Here is a 17,461-nt window from a genome sequence, read left to right on the forward strand (position 1 = left end):
CTGAAACGTTAACTCTGTTACTTTCTCCACCGATGCTGCTTCACTTGCTGAGTATTTCCAGCATTTTTGTTTTTTATTTCAGATTTCCAGCATCCGCAGTATTTTGCTTTTGACCAAGACATGTACATCAGTTGAGCATGAAGAGGACAATGCAGGGATTTTGTCAAGTGTAAAAATAATTGTACTACCTAGAGAGTTTAGCTCTATATTCCAAATGACTGTCTTAGTCAGTTTCTACCTTTTTAAAAGTGTGACCTAGAAATTTGATGTTAAACTTTTGAAGTTTGTCAGACAGGTAATGAAGAACTGTGAAGGATAGAAAATGCATGCTAAACATACTCGTCATTAAATTCTATTAGGGGTTCTCCCGATTGTCCACCATACCTTCAGCAGAAGATCCACAGAAACCACAGATCTTCTGCTTAAGTTATGGCAGATGGTTGTGCAAACCCCTATGGAAATTCTACCCCCCCCCCCCACATTTTATCATATTATTACAACAACTTGCATTTATATAATGCCTTTAACATAGAAAACGTCCCAAGGTGCTTCGCAGAGGCTTAATCAAAAAAATGAATGCCAAGCCAAAGGAGATATTAGAAGAGGTGATCAAAAACTTGGTCAAAGAGATAAGGTGGGTCTAATAGGAGGAGAGGGAGGTGAAGGGATTTAGAGAGGGAATTTAGTGCTTGGGGCCTAGGTGGTTGAAGGCACGTCCACCAATGGTAGGGTGTTACATCGAGTTACATCGAAATTACAGCACAAAAACAGGCCATTCGGCCCAACTGGTCTATGCCAGTGTTTATGCTCCACATGAGCCTCCTCCCTCCCATCGAACCCTATCAACATACCCTTCTATTCCTTTTTCCCTCCTGTGCTTATCTAGTTTCCCCTTAAATGCATTTATGCTATTTGCCTCAACTATTCCTTGTGGTAGCGTGTTCCACATTCTTACCACTCTTTGGATAAAGAAGTTTCTCCTGAATTCCCTATTGGAAGGGAAGGGGGATGAACAATAGGCCAAAATCAGAGGAATGGAGAGTTCTGGGAAGAGAGAGGGTTGTAGGGCTGGAGGAGATTACAAAAATAGGGAGGAGTGAGGTCATGAAGGGATGAGAATTTTAAATGTAAGGCATTGTGGGGACAGTAGTGATCGGCAAGTAGGACTTGATGTGGGATAAGATACAGGCAATAGAGTTTTGGGTGAGTTGAGCTTTACAGTGGGTGGAGGATGGGAGGCTGGCCAGAGCATTTGAACAGTCGAGTCTGGAGGTGACAAAGGCATAGATGAGTGTTTCAGCAACAGATGGAGTGAGATAAGGACGGAGATGGGTGATACTACAAAGGTGGAAATAGTCAGTCTTTGTGATGGAGAGAATATGGTTTTGGAAGCTTAGCTCAGGGTCAAATAAGATACAATCTTTGTGAACAATCTGGTTCAGCCTGAGACAGAGGTTGAGAAGGGGGATGGAGTTGGTGGGAAGGAGACAGAGTTTGTGGCTAGTATATTACTAACCTTATTAAGTATATAATTATCCACTGATGTTTCGCCGGCTGAGTGGGAGAACCCCTCTGGAAATTCACCCCCTTTATCTTTGAACTGCGTTTGTTGTAAATGGCTGGACATCGTTACATCGCCACCTCTGAAGCAAGAATAAATAACAGGTGGCCTTGTTTTTTTTAAGAAATACTGTAAAAGCACCAACTGTAGAGTAACAGATGTAATTGTTACAGTGTCACCCATTGATTTTGATGGAATAGGAGCATGAAAGTGTTACCAACTCAAGGATATTAATTTATTGTGGATTATGGATTTTTAAAAATTCGTTCACGGGATGTGGGCGTCGCTGGTGAGGCCAGCATTTATTGGCTGAAGGCATCAAGCTAGTTGGCCAAGTGGAAGCTAAACGTCAACATGGTCTGGTTGGGCAGAATGGCCTGCTTCAGTGTTGTAACTTCTATGTTATTGCAGACGTAGAGGACATGTGTAGATCCTTACCAAAGTTAATGCATGGTTAGGATTGCAACATTTATTTTTCTTCCATTGAAAAATAGGCGTAAGAAAGACTTGAATTTTATATTGCGCCTTTCACGAGCTCAGGCTGTTCCAAAGCGCCTTACAGCCAATGAAGTACTTTTGAAGTGAAATCACTGTTGTAATATAGGAAATGCGGCAGCCAATTAGCACACAGCAAGGCCCCACAAACAGCAAAGTGATAATGACCAGGTAATCTGTTTTTAAGGTGTTGGTTGAGGGATAAATATTGGCCAGGACAGTGGGGAGAACGCTCCTGTACTAAACTCCTATTAAAATAAACGAATAAAATTCTGATTATTTCCTTTAAAAAGGAGGAATGTCTGATTAAGAACAGGATTATTAGTTATAGGGATAAATATTGACCTAAGTAATCAAATATTTGAGAAAAACTAAAGTTCCAGCCCTTCCTTAATGTTTAATGTCCTGTGTAAGAAAATAGATATGTTTTTACATTATTCTAATATAGAATAAATACAAAATAGTAATGTAGATAGAACTGATTTAAACTGTCTTTCCCCTCAATGACGCTGATAACACTGGAGAAGGACCGAAACATTGTACTTTAAGGGTAGGTACATACAGATTATTAAATAAATAAGCTAAAATGGTTGTTAGGATTACAGCACATAAGCTTTTAAAACTCAGGCTTTTGGTCACAGCACAGGGTAGTGTAAGAAAGGAGATTATTGCAATATAAAAAGACAATTGGTTGCTATAGAGCATACATCAAAAGATATGAGGTCCCTCTCCCTGTCTAGCAATCTGTTCAAAGAACTGGGGGTCATAAAATAGATGATAGTGTTGCATCCAGCAGGATGTAGAAAATGGTATAAAAAGAGATGCAATGTTTCACTCAATAGGAACTTTGCTTTGCTGACCTTCTAGACCAGGGACCTGCATAGACTTAGATAAGCCTTTCTTGCAATTTCCCTCTATAAGTTGCACAGATGGTTTTAGATGTAGGGCTAAATGTGTACTATACCGAATGAAATGTTAAATGATGAATGTTTTGAAACAAGAATAAATGAAGTTAATTCTCAGACATATTACTGTCTCTAGCTTTACGAATCAGTTAAAAGGATAAGGAAGGAATTATCCAACATCCTGGAGTTACATTTGGTCAGGGAGAAAATTCATAGCGGTTCATCCTGTTTGCATTACCTTCCTTAGAACATTAAACAAATTGGGTAGGGTCCACGACAGTGCAAATTGTATACTGTGTCACATTCAATGGGCTGAACAGCTTTCCTTCATTCCACATGTTCTTTCTGCAGTTGTCACCTATCCGATTTTTGGTTTTAATATGGACAGTACATTTTGAGTCAGGAAATTTCTGGTGTAATGTGGATACCAAGGTTACAATAAAAATCAATTCCCCATGTACTTTTATGCCCTATGATATGGAAGCATTCATTATTGAGGTTATTAAAGATGCTTTTATATTGTATGTGAATCCTGTGGGTTGCTGAAGTGTGGGACATGTGCAAGTAGCTGCAAGCCAAATGTTAAACAACCGGGACAAGGAAGCTCTGAAAACCAGCTATCAAAAAGACCAGTTAAATCGAATCTTGGGAGCCCTCAATCTCAAATGAATGGGTAAATAAACGCAAAAAGGTTGAACGCAAAAAAAAAATTATTACATCTGCACAATAAAAGTAAGAATTAAAGAAACAACTTGCATATTATATTGTAGAGTAATATCAAAACATCTAAAGCTGTAGGCGGGCTCAATAAAACATTTATCCTGGTTACAGCCCTACACAATACATGTCCCCTCCCATATAATCAGCGATTTGGAAATAAAACAGCCGCATAGTTTTTGCATCACTTTCGCCATGTGACCGGCGCCCCGCCGCAGCAGGGCATGGATCCTGGCCCCAGTCAGCCGTCAATCAAAGCTTCTCATCCAATCGGCCATCGGATCTCCGATGATTGACAGCTCCGATGTCCGGGGCGAGCCCGCCCTCGAGCCGATGTCTGGGAGCCGACATCGTGCAACCCCGAGCCATGGCTGCGGAGACTGTCAGGGCGCAAACTGCTCAAGCGGGCGGCGACACCATTTTTGGTAAAATCATTCGCAAAGAAATCCCCTGCGAACTGCTGTACGAAGACGATAAGGTAGAGTGGAGTGGAGTGGGTGTGAAACTGCTGTAAATGTAAATGAATGGAAAGGACTGCTGCACCCAGGAGCTCCGGACTGTGTCACCTGTCACTGGATTCGGACTTTTAAAATAGCATTTAAGGTGAACCTGCCAGGAGTTTTGGGGAGGGAGGAGATTGACGATCGCCGTCTCCCCCATTCCCTCTGCTCAATTTTATTACAGCCCTTCCCGTTATTATAGTGGCCGCTGGAAATGGCGCCTCCACTTGTTAATGAGAACCCCATTTTCTGTGGAGGGAGGGGTTATTAATTATTAAAGACCACGACTTTTACCGGTGGGCTTGGGGACTATTTCGGCAAATTCTGCAGGGTTAGAATCATATGCGTTTATAGCACGGAAGGAGGCCATTGGGCCCATCGTGTTTGTGCTGTCTCTTAAAACTAATGCCAGTGCCCCGCTATCTCTCTCTGGTCCAGCACGAAGCGTGCATTAGCTTTTATATATTGTGTGTTGTTAACAACAAGCTTGTATCAAAGTCGATCAATGATCGTCCCCCCCCCAAGTAAGCCCCATGACCTTTGCACTGTGCTGACTCAAGAACCTGGGCCCCAGGGTTACTTTCAGTACTCGTGTGCAGACCAGAATCAGGCTGATTTTTGAGATAATTGGAAGCTGAGGATGGATTTGCTGAACTTTTCAAATAACTAACGTGAAGTTAAATGCAGCCTTACACTTGCATTTTCATAAATAATGTTAAAGTAAGGTAGGTGTTAATCAAGGGAGGTTTGCTCAGGGTTTCATGTCAAACCAGGCTATACCAGAACTGGCCTCAGTGGAGGAGTTAGTAATAACTAAATAAACACTGACATTACTAACATGTACTAAATGGAATAAAAGCAGAAAATGCTGGAAACACTGAGCAGATCTGGCAGCATCTGAAGAGAGAAACAGAGTTAATGTTTCATCAGAACCAAATGTATATTTTCACAGTGTATCGCTTTTAATGATATTGAACCACAAGCTCCAACACACTTCCTAGTGGTTCCCAAGAAGCCTATTGCCCAATTGTCTAAAGCAGAAGATTCAGATGCAGCGGTGAGTGAAGTTTACAATTGCATGTTTGTAATTTATCACTTTTTGTTTATCAATCAAGTGTATATTGTAACCACCATTTTATTGGAAGATCATTTTATTAGGTGGCTTTGAACAGGATTCTGTCAACTGAAAGGATATAATGATAGGATTAGATGAAGCAGAGTGGGAGGAGGCTATGTTATGTTGTAATGCTATGGACAACGTTAAAAAAAGATTAGAATTGGGTAGATCTCAGCAGCTGCCATCTCTGGACTTGCTCATTAATTGCGTCCTAGGTTTGGTCTGGGAGTCCAGGACCTGCCTGGGCCTTTTCATTTTGTTAAAAATAGAATGTTTGTTTGAATGTTTAGAGTTGCTTCAAATCACTTGGCTAAATTTTGTTACAACTCGTCTTTATACAACACAGTTAACATAAAAAATGTTTCAAGGTGCTTCACAGGGAATCTATGGAAAATGGATGCCAAGCTAGTAAAGGCAATTAGGAGAGCTGCCCAAATGTTTAGTTGAAGAACTGGATTTAAAGGGAGAGAAGCGGAGAGGGTGAGGAGCTACCATAGAATATAACCCAGGCGGCTGAAGGCTCGGCTGACAGTGGTGGGGCAAAGGAAAGGAAGATGCACAAATCTTCGAGTCAGAATGGAGAATTTGAGGGGAGATAAAGGACTGGAGGAGGTGGGTGAGATTATGGATGGATTTAAAGACGAGGACAAGATTTTAAACTTGAGGAATTGAGGGGACTGGGAGCCAATGTAGGTCAGCAAGGGCTGGGGTAATGGGTGAGTGAGTCAGGATGTGTGCAGCAGAGTTTTCTACAAGCTTGAGTTTATGGCGGGTAAAAGACGAAAGGCCAGCAAGGAGGGTGTTTGAATAGTTAAGTCTGGAGTTGACAAAATAACGTATAAGGGTTTCAGCATTGGAGAAGAGCAATTTTGCGGAGGTGGAAGTCGGTGGTCTTTATGATGGAGAGGGTATGAGGCTTGAAGTTTGGCTCAGAGTTGAACAGGATGCTGAGGTTGTGAAGAGCTTGAGAGAATGGCTGAGGGAGGGGAATTAGTGAATGTGTGGAGTTTTTGCTGGGTTTGCAGATAATGGCTTTGGTCTTCCCACTGTTGAGATGGAGGGATTGAGATTTATCTAAGACTGGATTTTGGATTGGCAGTCTGACGGTACAGAGGGGTTGAGAGGTGGTGGAGAGCTAGAGCTGGAAGTCATTGATGTACGCACGGAAAATGATCTGTGTCTGCGGATCATGTCAGAGTGGCTGCGTATAGATGAGGAAAAGGAGCGGGCCAAAGATAGATTTCTAGGGAGGTGCGGGGGACGGGTGGTGGCTGTAGAGATAATGAAGCCTTTGTTGGAGATGGTCTGGCTACATTCAGGTAGGTAGAAGTGGAACCATGCAAGTCCTACAGAGCTGTACAACAGAGGAGAGGCATCGGAGGAGGATTGTGTGGTCAACCCTGCAGATAAAGGATGAGAGGAATAAAACACCATGATCACAGTTTGGTGCAAAGATGGATGGAAACCAGACTATAATGATTTGAACAGGGAGATTGATATGAATTGGTAGGCAACAACATACTCAAGGACCTAATGAGAAAAGGGAGGTTGGAGATGGGGTGGTGGTTGGCAAGGATGGAAGGAAGGGCCAAGCTTGGGATTTTTGAGGAAGGAGGTTGTAATGGTAGTTTTGAAAAAAAGAGATGGGGCCGAAGAGAGGGAACTGTTGACAGTGTCAACTAGAAAGGGACCAGGAAGAGGAGTTGGTTGAGCAGGAGATTGTGGGAGTAGCACTTGGATCTCGTTGATGAGATAAGCTTGGATGCGGCAGTAGGAGGAGATGGAGGTGAAACTGTAGATAGATGGGGTTCAGAACTAGACCATTTTTGTCTGATTACATCTCTGAAGGGCCTTGGAATATTTTTCTATGTAAAAGGTGCTATATAAATGAAAGTTGTTGTTGAGTAGGGGGAAATTAGGACTTGAGGCCAAATGGTAGGGGAGGACACAAATATATTTAAGAAGGAGCTAGATCGATTTCTAGACACAAAAGGCATCAAGGGGTATGGGGAGAGAGCGGGAATATGGTATTGATAGAGGATCAGCCATGATCATATTGAATGGCGGAGCAGGCTCGAAGGGCCGAATGGCCTACTCCTGCTCCTATTTTTTATGTTTCTATGACACAGCAGAAGCAGCTGCACAGTCAGTCTCAATCTTCATAATGGAGTAATCCATGAGTTTCTCGCATTTTGTGGTGGTGAGGAGAGGGATTTAAGGAAGCAATTTGATGGCAAAGGTGCCTGGGAAATTGTATAGCTGGTTATCTGGCTGTAAAATTTCCTTTTATTGTGGAAGTGAAGTAAGTGCTTTCTGTCTGCATTATCATTCACGTAGTTAGGAGGGATCAATTAGAAACCAGAAAGGACTTGTACAACCATTTATACAGACACAAAAATATATGGGTTGTATACATAGAAAAGTGGGTTGAGTTTGTTAGAATTATTAACATAGTTGAGATGGGATGAAATGCAAGTGAAGCTGAAGCAGCTTGTGATATCACTTGTAAATTGCCTAATTTGATCTCCCATGGCGTTTTATATCGATCCAGTAAAGTTAGAGGGTTGGGGGGATAACTGAACCATAATGGAAGAGGAAAGGGAGAAGCTAGGAAGTTGGAAAGGAGGAGGAGGATCGTTGAGAGGGAGAATAGGATGCGCAAAGTGGGGGGGAAAGAATTGTAATGGAGGAGAGGAGTGGGAAAAGTCTGTCGAGGGGTGACAACCCCAAAAACTGGGCATTTAAGCATGTTTGGTTTATTTTTGTATTTGGTTTGCCAATGTCTGTTGGTATGTTTAACGGCTACGACTATGGTTGTGCCAGTAGATGGGTGTAACCACTGCCCAAAAATTCCATCAGGAGTGTGTGTGGGGGAGGGAGGCCCGCCCAGAAGGGCCACTTGCAAAGGGGTGGGGAACAGAGGGGACTGAACGAGCCTTCGAAGGCCAGTCCGTTGGGCTGAAATATTGCCCTTAAATGTATATGTATACCATATTTGTATTTGGTTACAGTGCTGTTAGCCTTAGCCTTCAAGCAATGATTCTGTTGTGATAGGATGAAAAAGGCAGCAGCTGTTAAGGCAACGTTCTCTCGCATATCTTTACATAACAAAAAGAACCAATGATAGTCAAAATTTGGCTGCTTTGGTGAGGAAATAGCATTGGTGCCTAATGTTTACAGTGGGCTCCTCTAAATAATACAGTAGAGGTCTTAAAGTAGTGCACTTTGGGAGCTATATAATGTGTTATAAAAGGGAGTTTATAGAAGTCCTATCATGGCTGTCAATTTGAGCCTCCTAAAGAGATGTATTATAATATAGCAATGTTGCATCTTTTGGCAGCTGAACAAGAAGCATATTATAAGGGAGTGATGTGCTCGAGGATGGTTTGTATAGCATTGTTAATGAAAGAGCCATGAATAAAAATGTGTGTTTCCAAAATTGGAGAGTATTGCAGCGAAAAACTGACTAACTTTAAATGCAAATCAAATTGTCTTTTTAAAAAACTGATTAAAAACATCTGTTTATATACTCCAGCTATTTTTTTAAAAAATCACTACTAAAATTGAGATTATCGGCAGTAGATTACTGGGAGAAAACATGGTTATATATTTTTCCAAATTTTCAATTGTCTCCTGAAGGTGGTGACTCATCGAAGTACAAATTTATAGGCCCAGAACCACTCATACACCACCCAAAGTAATTCTCCCTGTGTGAGCCTATAGTGAGTGTCAGCCAGCTATGCTACTGTGGAGGCATTGCAGTTGTGTCTTATCTGTCCTCTGTCAAATAGGGTTCAGGTGGATATCAAAGTATAGGCCAATCAGTACCTGGAATCCTGCTTCTTCCTCTCTACCCTGGGTCAGAGACCAGTTGTAGCATCCTAATGTGTTAAAAGAGATCAGAATGGGAATCAAAGCTGGGTCTTTGTTATCTTTATGGCTTTAGAACCAGGCCATGTAGTGCATTTATGCATTGAGTTATTGTTGGAGCCCTCTATATTAGATGCTAATAATTGTACAGTAAAACTAGTTTGATAATTTTATGGTGAACTATACTGATTCAATTTTGTTTGTTTCAAATACCTTGCAGCTTCTGGGACACCTGATGATTGTTGGTAAAAAATGTGCAGTGAAGTTGGGCTTAACAAATGGCTACCGACTCATTCTGAATGAAGGCCGGGACGGTGGACAGTCTGTCTACCATGTTCACCTCCACATCTGTGGTGGGCGTCAAATGCATTGGCCACCAGGTTAATTGCTACCTGAACGCTACTTGATTTTTGGAATGTTTAATGCAGTCTCTTAAATAAAGAACATGTTGCACGCAGAATAACAGTGCGCCAATCTCTAAATATCATTACTGTTTACTTTCGATGTATCATTTGCTGTAAAGCTTACAAATTAAATTCAGTTCATAAGGAATCTTGTGTAAATGGTGTTTACTTAAACTGTAATGTCCTACAAGGAAATCACGGGCCTCCCACGCTCCAGGCTTCTCGCCCCCACCCCCCCCCCCCCCCAGATTCCCCTCGCAGCCACTTACCTTCTACAGAGGACAAGTGAGTCCCAGCAGCGGCCTTTGAGCTGCATGATTTTAACAGCTGGGCGGCTGTTTCCCGGCGACTTTCCAGCCCTTTTGGTTCGGAAAATGGTACGTAATGAGGCTTGGTCGTTAAAATCGGCTGAGCCTCCCCGGTTGCACTTGCAGACAGCCCAGATCCTCGCTTGGCCACGTTCCAGCCAGGAGATAAAATCAACCCCTAAGAGTGTGCAGTTCACCTATGAGACCCTATTGTGGTGATGTTTACACCCATCTAGGTCTATGACCCAGTCAAGGTACATGCAACATCGGTGAGCTGCTGAGAGTTAGTAAACTCTTTGGCAACCACCTCCCTCGATCCCTCCACTGTCTTTCATTTGTCATACCGCTTGTCGGACATCCATTACTGGATGAACAAAAATTTCCTCCAACTAAAAATTGGAAAGACCGCAGCCATTGTCCCGCCACCGACTCCATCCCTCTCCCTGGCTACTGTCCAAGGCTGAACCACTCCGCATGCAGCCTTGGTGTCCTATTTGACCCCAAGATGAGCTTCCAACCACATATCCGCTCCATCACCAAGACTGCCTACTTACACCTCCGTAACGTTGCCCGTCTCCGCCCCGGCCTCCGCTCATCTGAAACCCTCATCCATGTCTTTGTTACCTCTAGACTGGATTATTCCAATGCTCTCCTGGCTAGCCTCCCATCTTCCATCCTCCATAAACTTGAGCTCATCCAAAACTCTGCTGTCTGTATCCTAACTCACACCAAGTCTCATTCTCCCATAACCCTGGGATCGCTGATCTACATTGGCTCCCGGTCCAGGAACGCCTCCATTTTAAAACTCTCATCCTTTTCTTCCAAATCCTTCCATGGCCTCACCCCTCCCTATCTCTGTAACCTCCTCCAGCCCTACAACCGTCCGAGAGCTCTGCGTTCCTCCAATTCTTGCCTCTTGCGTATCCCTGATTTTAATCACTCCACCATTGGTGGCCATGCCTTCAGCTGCCTGGGCCCTAAGCTCTGAAATTCCCTCCCTAAACCTCCACCTCTACTTCTCTCCTCCTTTAAGACGCTCCTTAAAACCTACCACTTTGACCAAGGTTTTGGTCACCTGTCCTAATACCTCCTTATGTGGCTTGGTAGCAAATTTTGTTTAATAACACTTCTGTCAAGCAGCTTGGGACGTTTTACTACGTTAAAGGTTCTATATAAATGCAAGTTGTTGAGGCATTTTTAAAAAAAAAAGTCTGTGGAGATAGAACTAAGGTGAACATTTACTTAACACTTGAAATTGCAGAAGTGTGTAGATTGTTGAGGGCGTTTACAAAATATCTTTCAGGTTGATAGCTACTAGTCAAACATTCTCTTCTGAGTTTTAGGGTACAATTTCACTTATCACTCTCCAGTTCAGAACTGGAGATTACTGTTACATTGTCCTAGATGCTTTGTGTTCAAGAGACTGGGTCCATCACAAAAAAATGGTATTGGGCCAGAGGAACAAGCTTTCATGAGCCCCAGGATGGCCTCTGGGAGGACTGTTAACCCCCTGTCTAAATTCAGTTATATTCACATCACCAGTATGGTCCAAAGCAAGATCTTATTCTGGGTGTGGACTGTAACTGCATGGGGCATAGAAGACAGAGAATGCTAACATTGTGCTCTCTCCTTCCCTGAAGAAATCACATGCAATCTCGAACTTGATCCACGATAAGTTGATCATTTGTGTAACTCAGAGCTTCACAAACTGGCATATGGAGCTTGAACAGAAAGTGACACTGGAACTCTAGAAAGCTTTTCCTCATCACAACCAAACTTTCAACTTCTGCTAGGATGAAGTTGACTGTTGGTAAACAAATTCTGTACCTTCCTTTGATTTCTTCTGCTCCCCACACAGCACAAGACACTTCTCTACTGAATTACTTTCATCTAGTGGCTATGTTTGAAAAATGCAAATCTCACACGCTGCGTTGAATAAATTTCAGTTTTAGTCTAGGTTGAAATTCAACCCTTAACAGTTACTAGATCAAAATGCAGTCTTTAATTTAAAAAAAATCCATTGCTCAGTTTTGAAGATGAAGTACATTTGTCCCCCACAGAAAACGAGATTTTAATCCATCAATTATCCATGGATGGAAAAAACATAAATCCACTACTTCCTCACCCAGTAACAAGGGGAGGATGAGAAATAAAATTTATTTTGATGAATTAATCTAGTAAATGAAGTAGACATCATATTGCTTATTTAAGAGCTTAAAATTTGTGTTTTAGGCCTAATCAACATTGAAAACATGAAGTTCCACCTGCTCTTGCTGACCCACATGGAAACTTATATAAAAATAATTTATAAAAATTTACCTTGCTGGAACTCTTCTGACCCTGGCTCCTGTTCTCGGCAGATTTGGCCAGGCGGGGAAGCCACCAGTGCTCCCCTGCTCAGGTCCTATCTGCATATTTAAAGAGGATCATGCTGGCTTGGGGTGGATGTCCTTGCTGCCTGCAATTTAAAATTGCAGTCGGCCAGTTTGGGATGGAAACGGAGTGGGTATGTCCCCTGCTCCATTTTAACTGCTTCCCCCCCTACCCCCTGCTCGATTTCTGCTGGGTGCTGTGGGGTTAAAATTCCCCCATAGTGTTTATAGGAGCTGGATTCCAGATGGTCCAAAGAGTTTCTTACAGTCAGACAATATATGCATCCTCTTCAGTTGTGATGATCAGCAACAATAATGTTTCCATGGGTTGGAAAGCTTTTTTGGATAAATGATCTTTAAGTCACCTGGTTTTTAACTACCTGGCAAATTAATAGGTCAAGACTTGAGAAAATGTTTTATTAACACTACAATAATTCTACACCTAAAAAAAGCAACCAGAACAAGGTTGGACAAGGGCAAGAGCTGATCTAGGCATTTAATTTAAGAAAAGGTCCAATTGGTTTGTGGCAAAAGCAGTAATATTGATATAACAATGCCATGGAACAAGTAAATTCCCTATATAAAGTTCCAACATGCATGTGCCACCAAATGCATGTACCATATATGAACAACAGTAAAATCATCAGCTGATTGAGGTACAGTGAATTGTAATGTCACTGAAGTCCATGGTGTCATAAAGGCCACATTTCTTCTGTGGTACGTAGTTCTGATTAACTTTTAAGCTCAAATGCTCACATATGGAAAAACAATTTCACAATAAAAATCATGCTGTTCTTATGGGCTCATGCAATGAAGTAGTAGAAATTCTGCTCCTTCACATCCTAGCAAACTCAATATCTCCTTCAAGACAGTTCTTTCACAGACATTCATTGTTTAAATATTTTTAAATGGGGGAAAAAAGTAAGAACTGATGTAAATAAAAAAGGTGTTAATCATAATATTTTGTAACTTTCGTTTTTTTAAAAAAGGTGCCGAGTTGGCTCAGTACGTTAACACTATAACCTTTTACCTCTAAGACCGTTCAAATCCAGCATAGTATAATGGATGAGAGTCTCCCTCTGTTGGCACTGAAAGATCTTATGAAATGTTTAACCAGTCTCAACTCAGTCCTGAGTGAGTACAGGTGCAGCGCTTAAAACTGTCCATAATTTAGCATAAGTTTGTGTGGTGAAAGAAGTGAAGTACTCGGTATTGCAACATGTCGAGCAGAAGGTTTGCAGTCAGGCACAATACCGGTGTGCATGACCAGGAGGATTTGAACAGATGCAGAAGATGCCATACTTTAAGATAGCTGCCAAGGGAAGACTACCCAATTATCAGGTGGTTGGCCCAAGTATCCAAACCAAGATTGTTGCCTGTTGTGTTTTTACTATTATCTATGCCAAGCCCTCACGTAAGCTTATAATCGGTTTACTGATACTCATGCAGATCCATACTCTAGCAGGGCACATAGTCAAGCTGCAATTTACTGAAATGCTTTCTGCAGCAAATTTGTTTTTGTTGCCATTTTGCCCACACATACCTACCTTGCTTCCAACTACTTCTGACAGGATCAGGTCACCGGCAAATTGTAATCCCACCCCCACCCCCTGCCTGAGAGGGCTTCTCAGGAGCAGGTATGCCATTATCATGGAGGAATAACAGCAGCACAGGATGGAGCAAAGGAGACTCTTACAGCGCTTTAAGGTGGATGCATTCCACCAGATATCCCCACCCCAACATTGAAAACATGGTAGCACAGGTCATATGAGGACTTACTGAAGAGATATGTGTAAAAGAAGAATACACTTCACCAATGACGCTCTGTCACCTAATGCACGATGACCTGCAGCCACGTTCGACTTCTCAAACTGCTCTCTGTGGCTACAAAGGCGACCACCACACTCAAAGTTTGTGGTAGTGTCTCATTTGAGGCAGCCACAGGTGATCTTTGTAATGTCAGCCAGGCTGCAGTACAGGCATGCATTGGTCAGGTCACTGATGCATTTTACAGGAGAGCTGGGAAATTCATTGCCTTTGGCATCACAGCAAGGGAGCAGCAAGTTTGGGCCATCCACTTTTACAGGGTTGCTAGCTTCCCCAAGGTTCAGGCCAGGGTGATAATTGGGCCCAAGTGGAGAATGCGGGAAAAGGGAGAGCAGAGGAGGCTTTGGGAGAAGAAAGTGGAGAGGGTGGATTTTACAGGTTGGAGGAGAGGAAGGAGTTGAAAGAGAAGGGAAAGGGGGATGGAGAGAGGAGAAAAGAGAAAAATGGTGGATGGGTGGGAGAGATGGGGGAAAGAGTAGAGGATGGGGAGATAAGTGGAGACAGGCCATCAGCTGGCCTGAAACCTGTGTCACGAGGGGTGAGGGGGATCTTCTGCAATGGGTGCCAAGCATCACATTATCATTCCCTATAATGTCAACTAAAAGGGAACTTGCTACATATTTGAAAAGAAAGAATATAGAAGGATACAGAAAAAGGACAGGGCAAAGGGATTAGAGTGGATGACTCGAGTTGAAGAAGTGGTCCAGGCACAGTGGGTTGAGTTGCCTCCTTCTGTGTTGCAATTTCGATGATTTTAATGTATTATAATATTTAAATTACATTCTCACACATCATTGTTTGAGAATACTTTATCCCAGCCTAAAAGTCAGCTGGAAGATTGTACACTGACTAAAATGGGTGAAAATCCAATGACACAGATCTCTGCCTGACTTCCCTGCCCCCACATGTCTGATCCACACTGGCACCACTGGCCGTGCAGAATGGAAAATATATCTTAGATAGTTGAAGGTGGAAAAAAATATTCCATTCTCCAGCATTGACACTTTTTGCCTTGGTAAGAAAACAAAAATCATTCAACATATACAAGGCTACTTACTTTTAGCAAAGTAGATTCCCTGCATTTATCATAAGAACATAAGAAATAGGAGCAGGAGTAGACCACGTGGCCCGTCGATCTCAATCTTGAATATATTCAATGACTGAGCATCCACAGCCCTCTGGGTAGAGAATTCCAAAGTTTCACAATCCTCTGAGTGAAAACATATTTCCTCATCTTGGTCCTAAATGGCCGACCTCTTATCTTGAGACTATGACCACTAGTTCTAGACTCTCCAGCCAGGGGGAACAGCCTCTCAGCATCTATCTTGTCAAGCCCTCCAAGAATTTTATGTTTCAATGAGATCACCTCTCGTTCAGCTAAACTCCAGAGAATATAGGCCCATTTTACTCAATCTCTCCTCATAGGACAACCCTCTCATCCCAGGAATCAATCTAGTGAACCTTTATTGCACCCACTCTAAGGCAAGTATATCCTTCCTTAGATCAGGTGACGAAAACTGAACACAGTACTCCAGGTGTGGCCACATCAGAGCCCTATATAATTGCAACAAGACCTCCTTACTCTTATATTCCAACCCCCTTGCAATAAAGTCTAACATACCATTTGCCTTCCTAATTGCTTGCTGTACCTGCATGTTAACTTTCTCTGATTCACATACAAGGACACCCAAATCCCCCTGAATACCAACATTTCTTAGTCTTGCATCTTTTAAAAAAATATTCTGTCTTTCTATTCTTCCTACCAAAGTGGATAATTTCACATTTCCCCACATTATATTCCATCTGCCACCTTCTCACTCACTCAACCTGTATATATCACTTTGCAATCTCTTTGCGTCCTCCTCACAGTTTACTTTTCCACCTAGCTTTGTATTGTCAGCAAACTTGGATACATTACACTCGGCCCCCTCATCTAAGCCATTGGTGTATGTTGTAAACAGCTGAGGCCCAAAAACAACAATTACTTGCAGTTATATAGCACCTTTAACGTAGTAAAACGTCCCAAGGCACTTCACAGGAGCGTTATCAAACAAAATTTGACACTGAGCCACATACGGAGATATTAGGACAGGTGATCAAAAGCTTGGTCTAAGGGGTAGGTTTTAAGAAGCGTCTTAAAGGAGGAGAGAGAGTTAGAGAGGCAGAGAGGTTTAGGGAGGGAATTCCAGAGCTTAGGGCCTAGGCAGCTGAAGGCACGGCCACCAATGGTGGAGCGATTAAAATCAAGGATAGGCAAGAGGCAAGAATTGGAGGAGCGCAGAGATCTTGGAGGGTTGTAGGGCTGGAGGAGGTTACAGAGATAGGGAGGGGTGGGCCATGGAGGGATTTGAAAACAAGGATGAGAATTTTAAAATGGAGGCGTTCCCGGACTGGGAGCCAATGTAGTTCAATGAGCACAGGGGCGATGGGAGAACGAGACTTAGTGCGAGTTAGGAGATGGGCAGCAGAGTTTTGGATAAGCTCAAATTTATTGAGGGTGAAAGATGGGAGGCCTGCCAGGAGAACATTGGAATAGTCCAGTCTGGAGGTAACAAAGGCATGGATGAGGGTTTCAGCAGCAGTTGAGCTGAGGCGGGGACGAGCGATGTTACGGAAGTGGAAGTAGGCGGTCTTGATGATGGAGCGGATACGTAGTCGGAAGCCCAAGCATCGACCCTTGTGGCAACCCATTAGTTACAACCTGCCAACCCGAAAATGACCCGTTTATTCCTACTCTCTGTTTTCTGTCCTTGAACAAATCCTCAATCCATAAGAACATAAGAAATAGAAGTGGGAATAGGCCATACGGCCCCTCGAGGCTGCTTCGCCATTCAATAAGATCATGGCTGATCTTTGACCTCAACTCCACTTTCCTGCCTGATCCCCATATCCCTTGATTCCCCTAGAGTCCAATAATCTATCGATCTCAGTCTTGAATATACTGAGCATCCACAACCCTCTGGGGTAGAGAATTCCAAAGATTCACAATCCTCTGAGTGAAAAAATTCATCCTTATCTCAGTCCTAAATGTGCGACCCCCTATCCTGAGACTATGTCCCTTAGTTCTAGACTCTCCAGATAAGGGAGACAGCCTCACAAGTCCTCTTAGAATCTTATATGTTTCAAAGAGATCACCTCTCATTCTTCTAAACTCCAGAGAGAATAGGCCCAATCTACTCAATCTTTCCTCATAGGACAACCCTTTCATCCCAGGAATTAATCTAGTGAACCTTCGTTGCACAGCCTCTAAGGCAATTATATCCTTCCTTAGATAAGGAGACCAAAACTGCACACAGTACACCAGGTGTGGTCTCACCAAAGCCCTGTACAATTGCAGCAAGACTTCCTTACTCTGGTACTCCAATCCCGTTGCAATAAAGGCCAA

General features: G+C 42.7%; 1 protein-coding gene across 1 annotated transcript; it reads left to right on the forward strand.

Moving 5' to 3' along the window:
• The first annotated feature begins 3,991 nt into the window (after positions 1-3,991).
• On the forward strand, positions 3,992-9,717 carry hint1 (histidine triad nucleotide binding protein 1). Its single transcript, XM_067983253.1, has 3 exons — positions 3,992-4,156; positions 5,131-5,235; positions 9,386-9,717. Exons 1-3 carry the CDS (start codon positions 4,046-4,048, stop codon positions 9,548-9,550), a joined length of 381 nt encoding a protein of 126 aa, XP_067839354.1. The 5' UTR covers positions 3,992-4,045; the 3' UTR covers positions 9,551-9,717.
• Positions 9,718-17,461: the final 7,744 nt, after the last annotated feature.

This window comes from Heptranchias perlo, chromosome 4 (assembly GCF_035084215.1).
Source record: "Heptranchias perlo isolate sHepPer1 chromosome 4, sHepPer1.hap1, whole genome shotgun sequence".
Taxonomy (NCBI): domain Eukaryota; kingdom Metazoa; phylum Chordata; class Chondrichthyes; order Hexanchiformes; family Hexanchidae; genus Heptranchias; species Heptranchias perlo.

Bases quoted from the DNA above. Each gene is read 5' to 3' on its own strand.
- hint1 (XM_067983253.1), top strand. From the start codon at position 4,046: ATGGCTGCGGAGACTGTCAGGGCGCAAACTGCTCAAGCGGGCGGCGAC. The intron at 4,157-5,130 runs GTAGAGTGGAGT...ATATTTTCACAG, and splicing joins TGCTGTACGAAGACGATAAG to TGTATCGCTTTTAATGATAT. The intron at 5,236-9,385 runs GTGAGTGAAGTT...AATACCTTGCAG, and splicing joins CAGAAGATTCAGATGCAGCG to CTTCTGGGACACCTGATGAT.